The following is a 22,732-nucleotide window of genomic DNA, read 5'->3' as shown; positions in this document are numbered from 1 at the left end:
TAGTTCTTTTTTCTTTTTTTTTAACTGCGAAAAAATAATCAGACAGGCTACTTAAATTCATCTCACCTTACATTCACACTTCTCAGGACGGCTTTCTACAGAATGGCTCAAGTCTCACCAACTTAAATACTATTCTCTCCTGTGCAGTTAAATGTATGAACAACAATACTTAATTAGATATTATGAACTTTGATTTCTCCCATGTCTTTGATTCTGTCAATCACATTCATGTTCTTCACAAGTTTTCTAATAGGTTTAATGTACATGGCAAATTTCTCTCTCTGTAATCACCTAGGTACTTGCCGTAAACAGAAAGTCGTTCTTTCAGGGGCGATTTCTAACCCTCAACTCGTGATCTCGGGGGTGCCTCAGGGGTGTATACTTGGGTCCCTGCTATTTGTCCTATATATGGATGGCCTCTACTCGCACTTATCATCAGCTTATCCTAGTGGCCTTCTGCCTTTTGCTAACGATTGTAAATTATACAGACAAATATCATGTCTTCATGACACGATTGCCCTATAGGAAGACAAATTAACTTATAGGCTGGTGTAGAATGTGGCACTAGTAAGAAATGTGACACTGTTACCATTACTCTGAAAAAGTCTCCTGTTCCCTCCACATACCATATTAATAATTCTCTTATTACACATTCTGCTAATCATAATGATTTTGGTATCAATACTTAAGAATTCAATGCGCATGTTGGGATTTCTTTATCGATTTACTGAACTACGCACTGTGGCATCATTAGCAATATTCTATAAAACTCTAATAGCGCCCAAGATCGAATACTGCTCCCCCATATGAGCCATGGTAACATCTACACATTTGTCCAGACTTGATTCTATTCTCTATTTCTTTATTGCTATAGTACATTTTTCGTGTTCCCGCACTTTGAATATTACACTAGCCAACAATTTTTTTTTCCTGTAACTGGTATGAGAACAGCTAATCTTTATGTTTTCGGGTGTGCTGATAACGAAAATGTTAATGAAAATGCAAGATTAGCTCTCATGTTGAAGTTATGATAATTTTACGTTATTGTCTATATAAGCTTATCCGTGTATTTACCTTATTGTTATCCCTCGGAGGAAGGTCACTGAAAGCGTAACCGCTTTGCGTGGCGCTTGTAGTTTTCTCTTGTGATTTCCTGATTAGTGTCCAACAATAATTGGCCAATACTGATGCATTCCACTTTCCCTGGTATCTCATTTCCATGTCCGAAATTTCCACGTGCTCGTCATTTACAGCACCACAGTTGTCAGGAAAGAAGTCCAAGTGGGAATCTAAGAAATGTAACTCTAAGGACATGTTACACCCCAGTCTATCGTAGCAGTGCAGAAGATTTGCCACAAGATCCTTATAGTTTTCTGTCCTCTCATTTCCTAAAAAGTTTGTTGATACTTAAACAAAGGCATCCCAAGCTAACTTTTCATCATCTGTTAGGATGGTGTTGAAATGCTCATCTTTGTACAGTTTACGTATCTGGGGACCCAAAAAAATCCCCTCTTTTATTTTCGGCTCACTAAGACGTGGAAATTTTGCGACATCTTAATATTCAGATTCCGAGAGTATGCAGAAATAACTGATCTGAAATTTCTTCACAAAATAGTTAATGGAAAATTAAGATCGGAAACATTACTTCAGGAACTATCTTTACGTGTCCTTCCCGCATAACCCGGAACACCCCACCTATTCCATCTTGCCCGCCCTAGGTTGGCAATTATACAGAGATCTCTTTTTTACAGAATACCGAACTGTTATAATCATCTAACAACTGATGTGGACATTTTTTCGAGCTACCTGGTGTTTGAAAGAGGAATTAATCGAATTTTGGCGAAATAATATTACTTTTACACTCTTTGTTGACACTGTTGTGTTTTTTTTTTTTCGTTTTTTTTTTTTAACATTTCCCTGTGTAAAATGGCAAAGTTATGCTGTATCTGGGAATTTATTGAATACATTAATAAATAAATCTATTAATTTAAAAGTTAAAAAAAACTTTTTAAGATAAATGCCTATCTCTGCATACAGGAATGCACTTGAGCTTCTCTCAACTAACGTATCAAGTAAGTTACTACATTAATTAGTATAGATTTTTGTGCAGAGTTCTTTGCATGAAAATCATCTTTTGGTTCAGAAGGAGATTAACAAAGAATGAAATACATTGAATTACCTAAGGTTATATTCAGAATTCTCCAATAAAGTTACTTTTTTACATACAAAAAGAACGGTCACATCTTCTACACAATACGAAGTTCTTGTAAATTCGATTTATCCACGTATCCAATTTTATTTATTTATTTATTTTAACGTATAATGTACTCTTTTATAGTTTTCGAATATTTTGCAATACTCCTCCGAAATCTACACATTAATTCCAAATAAAAAATACGCACATATTATCATGATTTTCGAATAAGATAGTCTTCTAATCCGAGTCTTAAAAGATACATACAGTTAATACCAATTCACCAAACATCATTGTACCAAACACCAAACATCACATATTCTAATGTGTACTGATTTTAAAGACAAAATATTTTAAATTTTATTAACAATACTATAAAATAAATATACAAATAAATTTATTTGAATATTGATCTTATAATTAACACAAATTACAGAGAGACAAATAAAGCACAGTGTTTACTCGAATGTTTACATATTAGATTAGAACTGATTATAAATATATACATTATTTATATGAAAATGCATTTTCTAATTTTCATCCACCCACCATGCACTAATTACAGCCTTTCCACGATTCATTAAACTATCAAACAGTGCTGATACCAGTCTTATCAACCTGTTCAAGCAATGTTCTCAAATTAGAATCAAAAAGTTCGCAACGAATTGGCATTTCTAGAGAATAGAATGGATTCTTTAATGCAAAATCTGCATAAATTTCATAAATCTTCTTCAAGAGAATGTCTAGTCCTGTTTGTCTTGGATCAGCGACCACCATGAACTTCACACCTGGAAAAAACGATGTTAAGAAGTAAGATGCTTCTTCATTACAAGTATATTATATATATATATATATATATATATATATATGCCATATAAAACATTTTGAAACATTTATTTTATAATACATGAATTTATTTATATTATGATACTATTAATATCAGCTTTGATATAACTGTCATAATTATAAATATTTAATAAACATTTCTTATAATTACAAACAGAGCAATTTTTGCCTAATGTTTTCACAAACGTGATTGGCCAACGAACACTTCGTGTATTTTTTTTTAAACATTAATTTTTTTTTATTATTGAAATAAATATATAATTTTCATATTAGCTTTTGAATGTTACAAAACAAATATTTTTTTGAACCATTTACACCTTATTTACATAGTAAAAGTATTAAATTACACCAAAATATGTCCTTGTCGCAGAGAGCAATGAGATTCAGTCTCCAATACAGATTGTTCTCCTTATTTTATGGTATGTGCACAATATAAACTAACTCATTCTCCTCCTTTCCATTACGTTAGCGATGTATCCGCTGTAGCTGGGGTTGTAGAAGGCAACACATGTACCTGTTGCGCTTTGCTGCATTGTCCAGCATATACTTTCGCAACTCCTTATGAAATTAATATAACCTTATTATTAATAATAGTGTTATTATTATTAATTAGCAGAATGCTTATTTTTCGCATGGGAGGAATAAGGTTAATGGAAAATATTTGGAAAATATAATATACAGTATATAATTTTTTTCCGGTTTCAAAATACTTGTTGATGGAAAGTAAGATCTTACTTGACTTACGTCACTCCCTTCCCCGTTTTCCCGCTCAGGGACCACATTTCATAAATTCCATCTTACCGTCAGCCTAAAGTACATGGGGAATGTTTATAGAAAATTTCAAGGTTCTGCAACTACTTGTTTTGGAGATCCGGAGAACAGAAAAAACAAAAACAAATCTTTAAATGTTATCTCGTAAAATCCCTCTTTACCTGCAGCCTAAAGAACAAAAACATCATCCATACAAACCTCCAGGTTCCACGCCTAATAGTTTCGGACATTCGGTGATGAATAAGCCAGCTAATTTACTCTTTTATATATAGGATAAATGAATGAATGAATAAATAAATAAATAAAAAATAAATAAATAAATAATAAAGAAAGTGTAATAGTAACTATATCATTTATTTTACGCTTTTACATTTTATTTCTAGTGGAGTTTCAAACATTGTACACTTCTGCTCACATTACATGTAGTTCTACGTTCGTTCAACAACAAAATTTTTTACATCTGGTAGCATCAATTACCCACTTCGCTGGGTTAAATTAAGAAACAATAGTAATATGTTTCGTTAGTCAGTCAGTTTTTACTATTACTAAAGCGCTCCTTGATATTGGTCATTTTCGATGATTTTTATATATCTCCTCTCCTCCCCATGTTGCGGGCCACGACATCAGAAGTACCATTGTTCATCTCAGCCATCCCGAAAAGTATGAATTCGACACTGATATTGGTAATTTTGTTTATATATATATATATCCCCCTTCTCCTTCCACAATCTTTGCGGGGCTAAATTTGGATTTAAATGACGTCAGAAGTGTCACTGTTTATCTCAGCGACCTCAAAAACTATAGATTCGACACTAATATCGGTCATTTTCGATCATTCGTAAATGTGTTTCCCCTCCTTTAAGTTACATCGTGAAAGTGATATGACAAAAATCATCTCATGTTCGAATTTAATCTAGGTTGAAAATTTGATCGAGATCGGTCCGTTGGTTCAAGAGTTATTAAGTTTTATTTATTTTTATATATCTCCCCCTCCTACGTCCTCCCCTAAGTTCTATCGTCAAAGTGAATAGATAAATACCATTCCAGGCCCGAACCTCATCTATGTTGAAAATTTGATCGAGATCGGTCGGGTGGTTCAAGAGTGAAGTCACATAGTCACTTTCATTTTTATTTTTTTTACATATATCTCCCCCTCCCCTCCCCTCCCCTACGTTGTACCGTCAAAGTTAAATGACAAAAATTATCCCAAGCCCGAAAGTCATCTATCTTGAAAGTTTGATCAAGATCGGTCTGGTGGTTCAAGAGTTATTAAGTTTTATTTATTTTTATAGATTTCTCCCTTCCCCTCCTCCTCGCCTAAGTTCTACCGTTAAAACCACCTCAGGTCTGAACCTCATCTATGCTGAAAATTTGGTTAAGATCGGTCGGGTGGTTTAAGCGTGATGAAGTTACAAAGACAGTCACTATTATTTTTACTTTTTTTTTTTTTTTTTACATATATATCTACCCCCTCCCCTTCGTTGCACTGTAAAAGTGAAATGAAGAAAACATCCCAGGCCCGAACCTTATCTATGCTGAAAGTTTGATCGAGATCGGTCGGGTGATTCAAGAGTTATTAAGTTTTATTCATTTTTATATATTTCCCCTCCTCCCTCCCCTAAGATCTACTGTCAAAATGAAATGATAAAAAAACTTCTCATGTTTGAACTTCATATATGTTGAAAATTTGATTGAGATAGATCGGGTGGCTCAAGAGTTATTAATTCACGAACGTAGTCACTTTTATTTTTATATTTATTGATTTTTGTATATCTTCCCCTTCTTCCCTACGTTTCTCCGTCAAAGTGAAATGATAAAAATCATTCCAGTCCCGAACCTCATCTACATTGTAAATTTTGGTTCAAGAGTTATTATGTTTTATTTATTTTTTTTATGCCCCCCTCCCCTAAGTACTACCGTCAAAGTGAATAGCTAAAAATACTCCCACGCCAGAACCGCATAAATCAGTCATTTTTCCTCCAGTACTATTACCGAACAATCCGTTCCATTAGTTTTATCTGCCTCTACCTGAAACATTTCTACCTTGTACCTCGCATCACTATCTATCACATAACCCTTCCAGCTGCTCCAGTGGCTAAGTACCCGTCTTTTTGGTATACGTGGTCCCGGATTCGGTTTCCGGTAGAAGAGCACAAAAATTTAATCTCACAATCATTCACTTTCATTAATCAACGATCTCCTTCAGCCTAAAGATTACAAACAAGGGAAGTTAAACAAAGAATTTCATTTCATTTCATATGTGTCACACGACTGCATTTCAAGATGGCTCCCACCTAGATGCTTTACAGCCGCTGATTTGTTCTTTAATTTTTCCTTCTTCCCATTTCTTCACCGCCCTATTTGATGAAACGTTCACCGAAAGTTTTTCAATGTACTTTTCTAATTATGTTGTGTGAAAATATTTTCAGATTTTCAGTTTTTCCTGATAATTCGTTATGTATAATGGAAACAATCATATATTACAAAACGTAATCTTTAAGTAAATTACACTCAATATTTGTGCACTGCATTTTTTTTTTTTTTTTTTCGTTCAGTGATAAGAGTACGGGACGCAGTATAGTACAGATTCTCTTGTGTGCAATAAGAGAGATGTTGAGCCGATGTCCGACCTTTTATCCGGTGTTCTATGTAGCAACTCTTGTTTCGATTTGTATCAATTATCACTCATACTTCTACAGCGTTCGATTCCTCTTTTACCTGTCCCAGATCACAGAAATACATTCTATTAAATATTACACTTTCCGCGTAAATATTCTCAAAATTCTTCCTACAGACTATTCTATATTCCTCAGAAAAAGCTGGAAACATCATTGCAATTATCATCCTAACTGTGAATCGTCTCCCACATTAACAACCTATAATACTATTTTACTATACCATCTTTGTTTCCTTCACAACTATTTTTATCTATGCCAGTTTCTTTTTTTACATTGTATTATTAATTTCTTACATATTTTTCATTATATATTATCTTCTATTATTATTATTACTATTTTACATCATTTTTCATAATTTCTATTATTTTCGAAACTCGAGAGTTACGCCAAAATAGAAGGTTAAACACTGGATGTATTTAAGGATGTACGTATATGAGGTTGGAAGAATCGAAACTACCGGAATGAGAATATGTATATGCTGTGGCTTAAAGATACTATAGACGCAAGCTATGTACTTCCACATTTACCTACAACCGTCCTAATAAACTATTAAAAATCTACAAAAAGTTTCGTCGAATCAATATCGACTTCTTCAGTGCAAATGGAAACTAAAGTTGCTTAATTCTTAGTTGCCTCCAACTACGAGAAGATGGAAAAATATATGCAAATGGAATGGATAAATCCTTGATGCACTAAATACTGACAAAAATGACTATATACTGACCTTCTTGATTCCTTACATTGAAGGAAAATCAATATGTGATCAAACCTGCACCACTTTAGAAGGGAACGACGGTTACATGTACTACTGGAAAACTTGTAAAATAACAATGTTGCGTAAATATAACATGAAGTATGTTGTATCAAATACAGGTTTGACATTAAGTACGTTGTGTGTCTCTAATAAGATAGTGAAGGTTAAGAAAGGGGTAAAAGATGTTGGGGTGGGCCAAGAACGCCTTTTCAATTTCAGGTGAAGAAGTGAGTACGATGAGATAAGTAAGCAGTAACTTTCTAATAGAAATGTAAAGTGGGACGTTCCTCATATTTTGCCTTTAATCCTAAATAACCAAAAACCGGATCTAGGATGTTTCAGTATAGAATGTTTCGGTGTAGGACGTTTCGGTGTAAGGACGCTTGGTTGTAAAGGACGTTTCGGTGTATAGCCTAATATTTGATTACATTAATCATATGCTTGTATTGAACAGTCATGAAGTGTCATAGTGTAGCCACTTTGCAATAGTGTAAACTGATTAACATTGTTATTGAGTCTCATTGTTATTGAGACAGGATGATAATACAACACCAATCCATTCGTAACAATAATTTCGATTCAGAGGTGTCCATAGGCGAGTTTTATAGAATAATAATCAAATCTAATTCAAAAATCAAATTTACTGCAAAGTATTCAGCATCATTTCTAAATAGAAATAAATATATTGCACAAAGTTCCTGAGACACAGTAATAATATATACAAACTGAATAATACCTCAAAGGAATTTTGTTGACAAAATTAAAATTACATAGAATCATTCAATTCAGAATCTAAAATTGTACTCAATTCCTTTTAAGACTGTATTTACATCATAAGATTTGTAATTTTCACAAACGTTGCTCAGTCTCTTCGTAACATAAGTGTATTTTTTCCTTGTTCTGACTTCATGTCTGCCAATTAACTTGTTTGTTCCATTTGAACAGTACTAACAAGGAGACTTACTGAAGTGTAATTTACTGATTTGAATGAAACTTTGCATACTTGTAGAATATCAAAAAATAATCGTCACGTATCTTTTTATTTTGGCAATGGTGCGGGTTTAAGGGTAGAAACCACCCTTTGAACGTTAGAGGTGGCCTCCAAGCATAAACAGAAAATAATCATTAAAATAGAAGATTAAATGATACGGCCAGCTTATTGCCAAGGGGGTTTTAGAGGACAGGTGATTCAGAACCTGATGTTAAAATTACAAAATTCAAATTGGCGGAACCAATATGATGATTACTATTACAAATAGTCTTCCATTTTGAAATGCTCTGCAGTTAGCCACGAACAATTATAATTGGCAAGGGCGACTGAGAGAAGGTGCAGGCTCATTTGAAACCCCTTTCTGTACTTATTTTAACAGGACGTTTGATTAAATCTATAGCCAAAAAAGTTAGTAACCAGTGTCAATGCGTTTGTCGCGAATGTGAGGCAACACATGTTATTGGAAAAGAAAATATTTATAACTGATCAATACGGTTTAATTTGGAAATGCAGACGGGACGTACTCCAGTGTTTACAGGGACACAAACAGTAGAAAGTGTGGCACAGTCAGTAAATTCTATGACTCGTAGCTACATCATACAGCCTTTTATTTCTGCAAATAGTGTTTTGTTATCACCACTGTTAATTGTTTTGTAGGAAAACAATGGAACATTTGGTCTTATAGTCCAACACAACCTCTTTAAATTTGAAAATATCCTTGTGAAAGCATCAAATCCGGAAAAATTAACATTAAGTCTTGTGAGATCATGGTTCCAAGAGATTTTTCTTCAAGCGTCTAATGCAAAGTCCATTTTGTTATTAGCTTCGTGGAGTGGTCAAAATTCAACTTTGAATCTATTTTAAGAACAAAAGTGTAACTCATAATAGAAACCATTTCTGCATGAACAACTGGTAGGATTCAGCCTCTTGTTGTGTCCTTTAGGCCGTTAAAAAATTTCTGACACTGTCCTTCTCTACAACTATAACATGAATTTACATCTCCGTAATAATATAATTAAGATCCCATCACTGATTCATAATCAGTTTTCTTCTTCTAGATTTGCTAATCTTATTGAGTATACATGATATAAAAGCGGTTATTTGGAAGAAAAACCACCTTTCTTTGAAAATTTCTTTTCAAATATTGTGCAGCATTTTGCGATTTGTGCACAGTTATTGCCGTAATAAGGTGTGTGTGTGGTGTACACAATGTTTATGCATCACACACTTTTTTACTATATATGATTACCGTAAAACGTTTTCCCAATCAATTCATAATTATAACATTTGAGGATATAAGGAGTTCTGACATAGAGTGAAGCGAGGAGACTCACTATAAATAAGTAATCCCTGCCAATTACAGCAGCATTTAATTTTTATTTTCTTTATTTATTATTTTCTACTACATGAATTTATTTCTCCCTAACGAATAATTTTCATTTTGAAGAGTGGACGTTTCGGTGTAAACATTGGAACTTTTACACCGAACCAACCTCACACCTAAACGTCCTTACACCGAGACATCCGTACACCGAAACGCCCTGCACCAAAACGTCCTACACCGAAACAGCCGTACCCCCCCCCCAAAAAAAAAAAAACTCTGAATTATATACCCTACTTAAAATCCACACAAATTTGCAATCCAGGAAAACCAATCGTTAACAATATTGATACCCACCGAACTACCAACTCCAACTTCGCGTTCACCCTCTTTATGATACCTCAAAAGATACAAAACATTCTTATTTATTCGTTAATATCGAAAGCTCTACGACTAGTCACTTTATCTTCCAAAGATGTCGCTTCATTACACAATTCTGCGTGCAGCCTATTTATGTACCTCAAAAGATACAAAGCACTTCTTTTGTTTATTCGCTCTATCCCCGAAGGCCCTACCACCAGCCATTCAATCTTCCAAGGATGTCGACTCATCATCCAATATTCCACTTACACATAGTCTTAGCGTCCTTTAAGAATAAACCTAATGTCAAAGGGCAAGCACAAAATTCCTAATTCTAGTAGCTCAGTTTGTCCTTGCTGTAACCTTTGCATTTGTAAATGGCAACTGTCATAAGATCAAAATCCGTATTATGGGCATTCGCATGCCTCTCATACATCTTTATGTTTAACACAATGAATAAAACAAATTATCCACTCATCAACATTCCAACTTTTTATCTCGCTTTGATTTGTAGATATTTCGCTAACATGGTCCCATTTGTGAACAGCATTGTATCACATTTATTCATACACTTCCTAAACAAGTTCCTCGTTAAATTCACCTGGTTCTACTCCAACTACACAGTCACTCCACTCTATGTGGAGGTCAGGGTTGACAATGGACCTTTGGAGACTGATATACATATGAAAACTACCAAGAGCAACTAATACCACAAAGCTCTATCATCTTATCGTCCGTTTTTTACCCAACGACCTTATCATTTGGAGAACTATTATCAGGTCTACTACATTATCCTCCGCAACTGCCTTAAGAGATACTCTCGTTCCTACTTACCGACTGGGACTTCTCCTCAGTAGAAACCTGTTATGGAAACAAACCTCACCAGACGAAAGAAACAAAAATCTTTAAATTCTCTATTCAACTTCCTCATTGAATATTATCCTAGCCTCTATTCTCATCCGGAACTCATCAATTTTACCTATTTCGTAATGCAACAGGAAAAGTATTCATCACCCTGTAGCATAAACCGTTCACCGAAGCCCCCTAGCCTTTATATCCTACTATGAGGACTGGTACCTTGAAACATACCGCACTCTCACAGAAGAAATTCGAGAAACCCAAGTATAAATGTCCTTTATTCCCTTTATTCGACAGTAGTTTGACCTTCCGATATCACAGTTCAAAGATAACATTATTCCGCCGTTCCGGTAGCTGCGATTTTTTAACCTCATTTACATTCTTAAATGTACACATTTACCGCCTTTCTACGTTGTGGAACCTAACCTGAATCAACGATCAGCAATAGTTCTAAAAAATTAAGACACTCAATGTGCCCGTCCCAGAATATGCAATATCTTCACCTCGATATTCTCAATGTCCTTTCCGCCTCCAAAATATTTCACATCTCTCAGCAAAAGATACAACATACTGCATTTACCTGCCTATCTAGGTACCCCCACCCAACAGTAATCGCTTTGTTTCCCATATAGTTATTTTATTCTTAATATCAATTTAGGTATATTTTATTATTGTTTATCATTTTTTATTTTTATTACTATTTTGTTTGTGCTTATGACATTTATTATTGTTTCACATACTTCATATTTTTATACAGTAAAACCTGTAAACTTGCCCACCTTTCTAAGTTGGTCACCTGCTTATCTTGGCCTGGTTCGTCTTGAACCTGCATTTTTCCCATAAGACATAGATTGTTTATTACTCTGTAAGTTGGCCACCTGTCTATCTTGGAAGTTGGCCACATTGAAGCAATGTTTACCCTATAATGATAATTATAAATTTACCTGCGTATCTTGGCCACGCAAAATACCGTTTTGTTATTTTTCTTAACTCGTTCGTATTCTCATATGAGAGGCAGATGTTCTGTATTAGTGACTGGAGACAAGGAGCATGGATTACCACGATTTGTTCTTGGAGGTCATTGGCCAGAACACTACCCTGATAAGGGGTTGATGAGGGAAGATGTGAATAAGAAATAGCACATATAGGAATTCAGGAAATGACTGTACATATTTGTTTACCCTGTCTCTTTTGGTAAAACCCTTAGCTATAACGGCTCCTTTCATCAGTGGGGATCTTTAGTAATTCAAGGTGAAAGCTAACCATCTTAATTGTCAACTATTGGCACCTGACGGCTTGTCAAAAGGTAGCGGAGGTTTTAAGATACCAATTCCCTTAAGATTTTCTCAAAACATCTTTTGCTCCGAGGGAAACATTTATATCTCATTAACAGCGGTAGAGGATACTACGCAAGAACTAGAAAATTAGAATATGCATACGTGTCAGAAAGAATAAAAGAAATATGTCTAGAATAAACCACCATAAGATACATATTTTTCTATTACCGTATATTGTTATGATTACTCTCAGTGGCGTATTTAAGCGGGCTTCCGGGCTGAAGCCCCCCGAAATATTATTTAATATTTTAAAGTAAATCAAATATCTTACAGAATTTTCACATTTCCAGGAATAAAGGTAGCAAACCCACCCAAAACAAAATAGTGAATACACAACTGATTACTCTGGATATATATGTATATATTAAAGGCTGTCGTGCCACTGTTTATTAAAATTTTACTATCAAGTAATACTAGAAATCCTATTCTAAAAATATACTAATCACACCTATTTTCTGTAAGTTGGCCACTTTTCAATGGAACCGATGGTGGCCCACATAGACAGGTTTCACTGTATTTCAATATACATTCCTTTAGTATATTTCATTCTTTCCTCCTTTCTACTTTATAATAAGGATGTCGCGAGTCTTCAGAGCTTGAACGAAAAATAAATAAATAAATAAATAATAATAATAATAATAATAATAAAAAGGCAGAGAGAAAGTTTTGTCTTTGACTGTCTTCACAAAGTTCTGAGAATCGATCCATAGACTAACATGTGTTTATTTGATTTAAATTTGGGCAACATAACATCCAAAGCAGCCCTCTTGATCCCACTGCTGAAATCCCGTGCATGCTCTTACAACAATTCAGGTTGTTTTCGCCGAATACTCACCCTCTGACAGTGAAAAATATTTCATAGTATGTCGAAGAATAAGAAGAAAAAAACTATAAACATGCTCTTGGTCGCGACTCTGGTTCGCCATCTTCGGTAGGAAGATCTTGGGAGCTTTCCCACTACGAATCTCTTTTTGTCTCTGAATCATAGCCGTCCATCCAATTCTCGTCTCAACCTCAGTGATGATCCTCACTATTTCTCTTGTAAATAACCTATTTATATTAGCTAATTTATTCCTAAAATAATCCCCATTTGCAATCGAACATTGCTCCTGAAACATAGCAGGAGGCTGTCAAAAATTTGCTGTTTGGTTAAAGATAAGGATACTACAACGTAGGTATTACAGAAATATTAAGTAATTCAATAATATGCATATTTAATAATAATAATAATAACAAACAAAAAAATGCATTAACTAAGAGATATGTGAACTGTTTCAAAGGCTAACTGTCCCTCTATCGGCGCATTACAAAAGACTTCCGTTGCCTCGTCTGGCACATTCTGAAGAACCTTTTAATCGTAGAAACATAAGTGAAAGACAGAAATTGCCTTCTGTTTCTTCTCCGTGCTTTTCTATGTGTATTATAAACATCTTTATAACTTCTGGACTTGAAACAATATTTAGAATGCTTAATTCACAAAATATAAAACTTCGCTAAACTTGGAAAATCCTATAGTATATTTAACAGTTTCTTAATTCTATGTTTTTAATTTATGTTTCCCACATATGTAGCCCAATGTTGACAACTGTATTAATAGGTATTATAAATTAAGACATTCACCTGTCAGAGTTTGAAAACACTGAAGTTTAAACGTATCTGATTCTAGAACTTCTATTCCAGAGCTTCTAGGTTCAGGGCTCAGTTGACTGGCTATTGCAAACAGGGGATAGAACATGCTAGCCAGAAATATCTTCTCATTCGTTGTCATCTTCGGGCGTCCGAACTTTAAGCTCAATGGGTAGTTATCCACATTGTTTATTACGTCAAATACATCTCTTCCATCATCTAACTGTCTTCCAGTCACTGGAATGCCATTCACGGACATCAAAACATGGCCAACTGAAAACAGAAATAAATGTGAATTTTTAGCTGCAGAAGTTGAATATTCCTGGTTAGAAAGTTAAACTAAATTACTGGGGTTGTAATCAAAGAATGCCTATTGCCAGTCACACGGGTTTTAGTTGGTGAGGCGTAGTCAGTACATCGGCTGCCATTGCTGTTATTTCTAATTTCCTAATTCCGAGTTCGCACATCTTAATTCAAGTAACTCAGCCACATTGTGCTACATCAAAACAAACAAACAAACAAACAAACAAACAAACAAACACACACACACACAAACAAACAAACAAACAAACAAAGAACACTTAAGTATAGTTGATATAATTAGATTTTTTTATGTTTTTCAAAAGCCCTAGAACACACGCTATGTAATGATTTTTTTTAACATTGCATTTTCTTGAATTGTAAATATACTATATACTTACGCTTGCACCACGATCTCAATATACCAAATAAAAGTCATTGTGAATTACTTGAGTTGATTTTGAGTTTAATGTCCTTTTCAGCAGCGATTCTATATGAGACGTGGACCTACTGATTAACGTGGAATCCGAACCACATGAATTGCCGCCGAGAATCGAACCCGAGCCTCCCACGCCGAAGGCGCGTACGCTAACCGCTTAGCCACGAAGGTGCTTTCGTTGTGAATTAGTATATATTTTGATTATTGAAATATGTTTCTGAAATAGAATAAATTTATGTTAACACAATAAAGGAAATTACAAAGTTTTCCCATAGTTAAAATGTCACTTTCGCTGTTTTCGAATATCTTGAACTATTTCAAAAATGAAAACATTCAAGAACAATCAACAAGGGAATATAATTAACACCTTCTAGGCCCTATCAATAAAAACTATATTATATACGAGGCACTTCTGAAGGGCGAATTCACCAAAGGCTTTTTCCTGTAAATGCACTCTGAACGATGAAAATTATACTTCATTTATTTTGAAACGGTATTTTTTCAGAGAAAGAAGACCGACTTTAGGTTGACTTTGCTCTTCTACCAGGAACGCCTCATATAATAAAAGGACGAAGTAACCAAATTTCATATCACATAAATTCACAAACAAGTTTATATTCAACCGAAGGATTCATTGCATCTGTCATCTTTGCGCCACCATGTTCCTGGTGATAGCTGCCAGGTGTAATCTACTCGAAACGCTTACCTTACTGCCAGGTAAATCCAGAATTATGCTCTTAGTTTTGTCCAACAAAGTAGTATATCTAAGTTTAAACACAGACATTTTGTTTTTACGTAAAATGTATTCATTGCACTTTTGTTATTATTATTATATGTATGCAAAATTAATTTTGTTTATTACAGGAAGTACTGTATCGCTTACCCATATCGAGTATCCGTGCACCGTAAGCTTGCAGGCCAAATTTAGCCACGCTCTCGAAATAACTGTTGAAAAATTAGAATTCTTTCACTAATTGCCTTCTTATTGTTCTCCGAAGGATTTGCGCTGGGCGACATGACTAGCACACTTAGCACAGATGAAATTCAAACTGGCCACCAGAAGTAAATGTTGAAAACTTAAAATTCTTCTACGATTTCGGTATAAATATAGCGTCTGGATGAATGCCATAAAACGACAGTGCAAAAAACAAAATTAATCTATGCTAGCTGGCTAGTAAAAACAACGAATATTATTTAACCGACTCAGAGAAGGGTGTAAACGGTGGGCCCGCGCAAGGGGGCGACAGTAACGAGGGTAATAAAAATATTAGGGTTTTCGCAATGATATGAGTTTAAATAGTTATTGTAATGGTTTCACACTAGTAACGCTAAACTTGTAAACATAAAATACACCTTTTGTACCCTGTGAAGAAATACTTCGACGGCAGAAAGTACAGTCTTATGCACTAATACAGTCATATTTCATATGTACTTATTTGTTTTAACAGTCGTAAAGCAATTGTAATGATTTTACACTAACCCTTCACTTATAAACCTACAATACAGCTGTTTGGATAAATTCTGCTTTGGGCAGGATTTGAAAAAAAAACCGGGCTTTTTTGAAAAAGTTCAACCCACCTGGGCCCATATGGGTTTTTTCGGGTATAATTGGTTTAATTGTTTTTTTTCGGGTTTAATCGTTGTTTTTTTTTTTTTTTTTTCGAAATATTTCAATATCTTTGGGGTAAAAGTGTTAAAATGTAATTTATATTTCAAGATTGTCATTGTCAGAACTTGCAACAATTTTGTACTTACTGCTGTTTTGAAAAAAAGTCGTGTTTCCACTCATCGACAAACAATGAATACTTCGAAGCTGGTTATAGTGTGAAACAGCTCGTTCGACTGATATGCTGTGAGGCGATGTTGGGAGTAAGGCAGCAAGACGTTTCTGCAGCATTCCAGAGATTGGTAATAGTCTCCTCAGTCTCTCAGAATATTTCATTGCTGCATCAGCACTATCCACTAGTAATAGTACCTCTTCTTTTCCAAATATTGCTTCTACTAATGGACGAGCAGTATTTATCATCGACTGTACTGAAGATGCGGACAAAGTAGTCTGAATGGAGCTAAGAATGCCATCATCTTCTCTGTGCAGTCGAACACCAAGGAAGTTTAAGCAAGACTGCACTACTTCTCTTCGAACAGCTTCCCAGTTTCTGTTCTGACGAGCCATATACATATTAAGAGTTGTACTGCACTGTCGCCTCTGTTCATCTTCATCCACGTTCTTGCTAACAGAGCAGTCCTCCTTTCCACCGGAAAAAGGATCTTCCAACATTAAATTCAATGTTTTCTTAATGCTATAACCCTTGCTGTAAGAACATCAGGCAGTAGATCAGACCGTTGAAGAACTTTCTGAGACATTAATCATTCGGCGCCGGCCGGTGTGAGAAATTTTCACTAAAAAGCCATTAGCGTCGACACTGAATCTTGCTCGTGTCCGATCTAAGGTTGCCAGGTCAGAAACAACTGGCTATCGTAGCAACTCAAAGTGTTCCCCAAAATGTAGAAGTTCTATTCACAATATTTTATCAGTAATAATGAGTTTTAATCGTAACAAACCAAACAGTACTGTAAGCTAAAGATAAGTAAAATTCCATTTCATAGAAATTAAATATCCAAAGAGCAATTTGTTTTCTTCTGTTATTTTCTCTCAGAGACTATTCTAAAGGTACATAAACCAAACTTCACTTAGACCGTTACATGTGAGAGTTCGCTTCAATCTTTCTACCTCTTTACTTGGTTTATTAACTTTCTCTTCATTAGAGTAGAATAAAAGTGGTAGCATCTCGAGGTAGTCAAATGAGTACGCGAAACGAAGGAATGAGAAATATCTTAAATTTCAAGAATGAAACTCTCCAATTTTATACCTATCCACAGAATAAAACTTAATACACATAGTCACAAAACCAAAGTATATAAAACTAATTTTAAATTTACAGTAATTCAAGTAATTTATTGTTCAAGTATCTTCCAGTAATTTAAAGATTCATAGAGTGCACTCGGTATTCAAATTGCTGAGCCTGGTATCCAAGTGCTGGGCCTGAGTATCCATTTGGATACAAAAAGGTAGCTTAAAAAATGCCCTGCTGATCCCTATGTATCATAGTCGAGCATTGAGCCAACGGGTTAATTTCCAAAGTTGTTTGTCCGTTCCTAGCAAAATTTTGAAAATTTACCGGGAATTAATGAATAATTTGCTTCTTTGTGTGCTTGATAATATATAAGAAGAGCGAAAGTTGTCTTTATTTTCTTATATAAGCGATTCTAAACATGGAACTATTTGGCAAGCGGAAGGAACTACTTGGCGCAAGGTTACTTACTGCATGGTAGGATTGTGGGAATGTAATAAGCATTTGTTTTGTAAACATACCTAGACACGCAGCCCTGGATATGAGCGGCAAGGTCCTAGAACACAGGTCCCCTTTCCCATCTAGCTGTAACAAAGACAGAAAACAACGTGACCTGCGGGGCTCTAACCCGCCTTCAGTCGCTAACGCTCGCTCTTCAATACTATGTGAATTAAATTTTGGTACAAAAAAGGAACCAATTATTACGCTTTTAGCCAAAAACTAGGCGGACGACCAACTTCGGAATATAAGCCGAGCCAACATGTCCCCCATAGTCTTACTCTACGCGTAAATAATGTATTTTGGGTTTTTACAATGCCCGCTCTAGCTGGTATACTCTAGGGATGGCCAAAAATTTTCGGATCCGGATATCCCGGATCCAGTGAGATCCGGATCTCGGATCTGGACCTGAAATTCGAATCTGAGATCTTGATTCGTATCCAAACCTACATCTGAAATTGTGATGATAAAATTGAATATCTAAAATTCGTTAAAACTTTTTTCGGATTCACTGATATAGTAGATTGCTGTGCTTTTAAATGTTTCCGTAACACGTTTGTGCTACCTTTGTTCTTTATTTTATTTTAACGAATATTTACATGTTGCACTTTCTGTCGAAGTCTCTTTAGTAAAATGTTTCCAAGTTTGATTTCTTCCCATTTCAGAGTATAGTGAACTGTCTGAAAACTGATGTAAATGGTAACAAATTCTTCTGTTTAGCTCCTCTTCGAAACTTAATGTTAGCTTCACATTGAAAATATTTATTTCATTATTAGAAAATAAACTTTCTTCTTTTCTCATATACAAATGAAATATCTTTTATATAAGGCCCTTCTAATCGCAGGAATACTAGACAAAACAAACTCTTTATTAATAGTAGTTTCTGACTCACTAGAGTCCAACCATCAACAAATGTAATAATGAATATCTTTCACTTCGAAGGTATATACAACAAAACATATAGACTGGTTGGCATGGAACAACAGTAGATTTTTAAACACACACGAGAATTTCAGGATAGCGATATGGTTGTGTTCGTTGTATGACTTTATTACCTAACTTACGGCTTGCCCTGCTGAGGTTGGGAGTTTGTTTAAGGAGTAAATATGAAAGAGATTTCTGTTATTTTTCTTCACTCTTCAGGTTTCTTTAATCATACATTGCAGGACGTAACCAAAACATATTCATGCATCGTATCATTGAAGCGTTTTGTGTTTTGTATATTAAAGTGTTCAAAAATATTTAACATATTCGCATTTGTTCATGTGATCTCAGGTTCAATTCTCGGTGGAACATACATGAGAAAATTGAAAGGTGAAACAATATGAAAATAGTATTTAAAAGTCAGGAAATTGATATTAAAACTTTAGCTACCTACTGGGACTGTAAGGCTGTAGTTAAATTAACCCAAACGTTTCGTGAAGATATATTGTCGTTATTGTTTATTTACTATAAGCTACCAGATACATCCTCAGAGGCCACTTTACACTGTAGTAATCAACAGATGAAAACACGTGAAAAGGAATGGAAGGAAGGTCTCCAGAGCCTTAGATCAAGGTACTAACCTACCATTTGCCCAGTATAACTGAGGAACAACCCTGGAAAATACTCAGTCAGGATGGCTGGTCTCCGAATTCGAACCCGGTGTTATCCAATTGCGAAGCAAGAATCCTAACAAGTAGCCTGAGCTCGCTCCGTATTATTATTATTATTATTATTATTTAATTAACGTAATGTTTTAAAATTAGTGCAAATTAAACCGTACTTTCTTTCTTGCTGATGTTATAGTTAATAAGCCTACATGAGACATCAGTCCCCCATCAAGAACGAATACTAGAACTGGAATTCAGGAAGCGGGGGGGAAGAGATTAATGAGGATGAGGAAACTATGTAAGATGCAAAAACAGTAATTATGACCGTCACAGATATATATTCACTTACATACGTCAATTAATATTTCTCTGATATAGTGTACTCTTACTTTCTATAGTAGCAGAAAATGGCCCGCTTTTATAAACGAACACACTAAGCACGTGCGTATAGGCGCAATGTTCGTGCAAAGAAACATAGGTAAAACTAGAAAAAAAATAGGGAAAGCGAGGGGGAAATGTAAAACCGCCCTTCAACTTAAAATAAATAAATAAATAAAAAAAATAACTAAACTTAGAGCTACGAAAGACGCGAGACGAACTTTATTGAAAAGATTGTTTTTCCTTAGTGATTAGTTGTGCTAACTATGAAGATGAATTAAAAAGAAAATATTGGATAAAATTTAATAATAAAGAAGGCATTTATGATAATTAAAACAAACTAAATTCTTGGCACAACAGTCCTTTGGTTCCTACCAGCGGGCTTACGTTCAAAGTGGGGATGTGTAATCAACGCATCAATACCCGAAGTCCCTAATGCCGGCTTTCTAGACTTGAATCCGCTACCTCTTATTTAAGATAACTCCCTAATTGTCCTCACGATGCTGGGTCAACATCGAAATTGTTGAGTGCCTCTCCGGAAATTGAACCCATGACCACGGGCACCGAAGGCACGCTCTCCGTCTTCTATAAACGAAAAGCTATAGTTACCCACATTATCTAATACAGAAATAAGTTCTGATTCTCTAATAGCTGTTGATGGTGATAGTCAAGGTTAACCGAAGCATGATCCCAAACCCAAACTGAGATATTGATGTCACTGGAACGCCTGAAAAGTCATTGTGGGTAAGTGAATTGCCCACTTGTCAGGATGAAGGACGGTGGTGATGTGAAATGCGGGGCTGTCAGAGGTACTACTTATGATAATTGGATTTATAATATTCTATGTTGCCATAAACCCTCTTCAAGAACATAACTGTTAATCTTAGCTTTGAAAATGTTACATAAGGAATTTTATTGCTATCATTAGGTTGCATTAGGAATTATCGGATTTATTTTAACGCTTAACTTTTACATCTCTTCTGATTTACGAATATTTAAATCGCGATTATCCCCTTAAGATCAAATAGTGATATTTTAACTCATTTCGAACCAACTTTATATATGGTTAGTCTTCTTATATGGGATTAATTGAGACCAGATGCAGTCTACAGGCTAAGTCCAAAAGAATCTTGACCGACTCCTGATAAACCACGTCTTTCAGCAAGGCGAATTGTGGCAATCCGATACCCACATGAGGAAATCTTCGGTTTAGTGTGAAAGCTTTCATAAAAACAAGCACTATAATCAGTGAAATGTGTTTTGCTAATTTTTATTCAGTGTGAAAGTACCTAACTTTATTGCTAAAACAGAAAAGGCATATATTTCAGTACATTACAGTTTTCGTATTTGAACACAACACTCATGAAAAGTCATGTTAAAGCGCAACTTGCTCCTGAAAAAGAATATTTATCTGTTTTTAGTTTCTTGTGTTTCCCAAAGTACATGCGAAATTAGTGCAAGTGCCTTCCGCTCGCATTACCTAGGTACAATGGCTACGATTTTGGTACTAGCACTTGTTTCGGTTTCCAGATCTCAAATATTTATCTTTCAGCCTGATTCTATGTATGAATCCGAAATTTCAAATATAGATAAGGGGAACAAAATTTATAGCTTATTCTCGGTGCTCATATTGTGATTTACTAAATAATTATTAAATCTAATTGTAAGGTATACATTTGATATTTTGAGCAGACTGAGCAAGATAAATATACGTAAAAACTAGTCAATACTTGTCTTAACTGTTTATGTTTTCTTAACTGTCAATGAAAAAGGTGTATTGCGGAATTTTAAATATTCGAGTTTTGTATTCTGGTTTCAAATATAAATATGTGTGTATTTCATCTCGGTCCTGCAACCGGGTGGACCTAGATTCGACATTCGAACTCTCTCTCATCCGGATCAAATCAGATTATCTTTTAGTAAGGCAAGCATTTGATCTTTCGTGTAGAATGAAGGAGACAAATAGACTTGTCAATATTCGTCTTAATTTTCTGTTTTCTTCTTCACTGTCAGGACTTCGTGAAATTACTTTCGGCGAATTTTTGATATTCAAGTTTATCTCAATTTGGGTGGGATAAGGGTTTGGATAAGAATCAAGATCTGAGATCAAGAATTTCGGATCCAGATCCGAATTTCGAACCCAGATCCGAGATTCGAGATCCGGACCCAATCAGATCCGGATCTTCGGATCCGGCCATTCCTAGTATACTCCCTCTGAAACGACACATCACACTCTAAACTTTTACGAAAATGGATCAAAACTTCCCTAACATTAAGCTAACCCGATCCTACCCGGTGCAGTATTACTATACGGATCCACAGATTGTTAAATGTACGGAAAATTTGAGGAAGTCTTTAAATTGCCCATTTTATGTCGAAAATAGAACCCAGCGGGGCTTCTAAAACATCCTTACTGATACTCATACCTTTCCTAGTACTACTACTTATACTATAGATCCGTATAGCAAAACTGCACACCTACCCCTTCCCTACTTATCCCTATCTGACTCTACTATACTCTTTTAAAACAGCCCTACTTATCAATGCGCAAGTGGAGCGTGTATTGTTAAGTTTACCCTGTATTTTTCTTTTAATGAATACTAAAAAGTCAAGTCTTCAGAAAACTTAATTGTCGGTATATTGCTTAATTTCAGAACTAAACTTACCTACTATTCCATCTCTCTGACCGAAAGCAACAATCACTTTCTTGTTTTCGTACTCTAGCCTAATATCGAGGGGAAAGCTAAATGTCTTTTCAGTTTCAATTTTTGGTACATTATTATCATAATCAAATATTAAACCACCTGATTTTGACACAATATAAACACCATATATTGGCATTTTCAATTTTACACTTCACTTGACAACAAGTCGTACGCTTTCCACCCGGCACTTGTTTCCTTCTTAAAATGTGTCTCACGGGTAACAGAATATGAA

The 22,732-nt window shown here is 35.0% G+C and overlaps 1 protein-coding gene across 1 annotated transcript; it reads right to left on the bottom strand.

Annotated features, from left to right (window-relative positions):
- Nucleotides 1-2,170: 2,170 nt before the first annotated feature.
- Nucleotides 2,171-22,731, bottom strand: Trs23 (trafficking protein particle complex subunit 4-like protein Trs23). The gene is made up of 3 exons (XM_081765107.1): nt 22,462-22,731; nt 13,731-14,009; nt 2,171-2,982 (listed from the first exon to the last, which is right to left on the bottom strand). Exons 1-3 carry the CDS (start codon nt 22,634-22,636, stop codon nt 2,783-2,785), a joined length of 654 nt encoding a protein of 217 aa, XP_081621233.1. The 5' UTR covers nt 22,637-22,731; the 3' UTR covers nt 2,171-2,782.
- Between the last annotated feature and the right edge of the window lies 1 nt (nt 22,732).

Source organism: Thermobia domestica, chromosome 7 (assembly GCF_964235325.1).
Source record: "Thermobia domestica chromosome 7, izTheDome1.hap1.1, whole genome shotgun sequence".
Lineage (NCBI taxonomy): Eukaryota > Metazoa > Arthropoda > Insecta > Zygentoma > Lepismatidae > Thermobia > Thermobia domestica.
Note: the sequence above shows the minus strand (reverse complement) of the source record. Positions and strands in the feature narration are given on the sequence as shown.

Excerpts from the sequence above, each read along its gene's own strand:
- Trs23 (XM_081765107.1), bottom strand. The coding sequence starts at position 22,636 with ATGCCAATATATGGTGTTTATATTGTGTCAAAATCAGGTGGTTTAATA. Across the intron at positions 14,010-22,461 it reads TCAGAGAGATGGAATAGTAG|TTGGCCATGTTTTGATGTCC; the intron begins GTAAGTTTAGTT and ends TTCTGTTTTCAG. Across the intron at positions 2,983-13,730 it reads GTGTTTTCAAACTCTGACAG|GTGTGAAGTTCATGGTGGTC; the intron begins GTGAATGTCTTA and ends CGTTTTTTCCAG.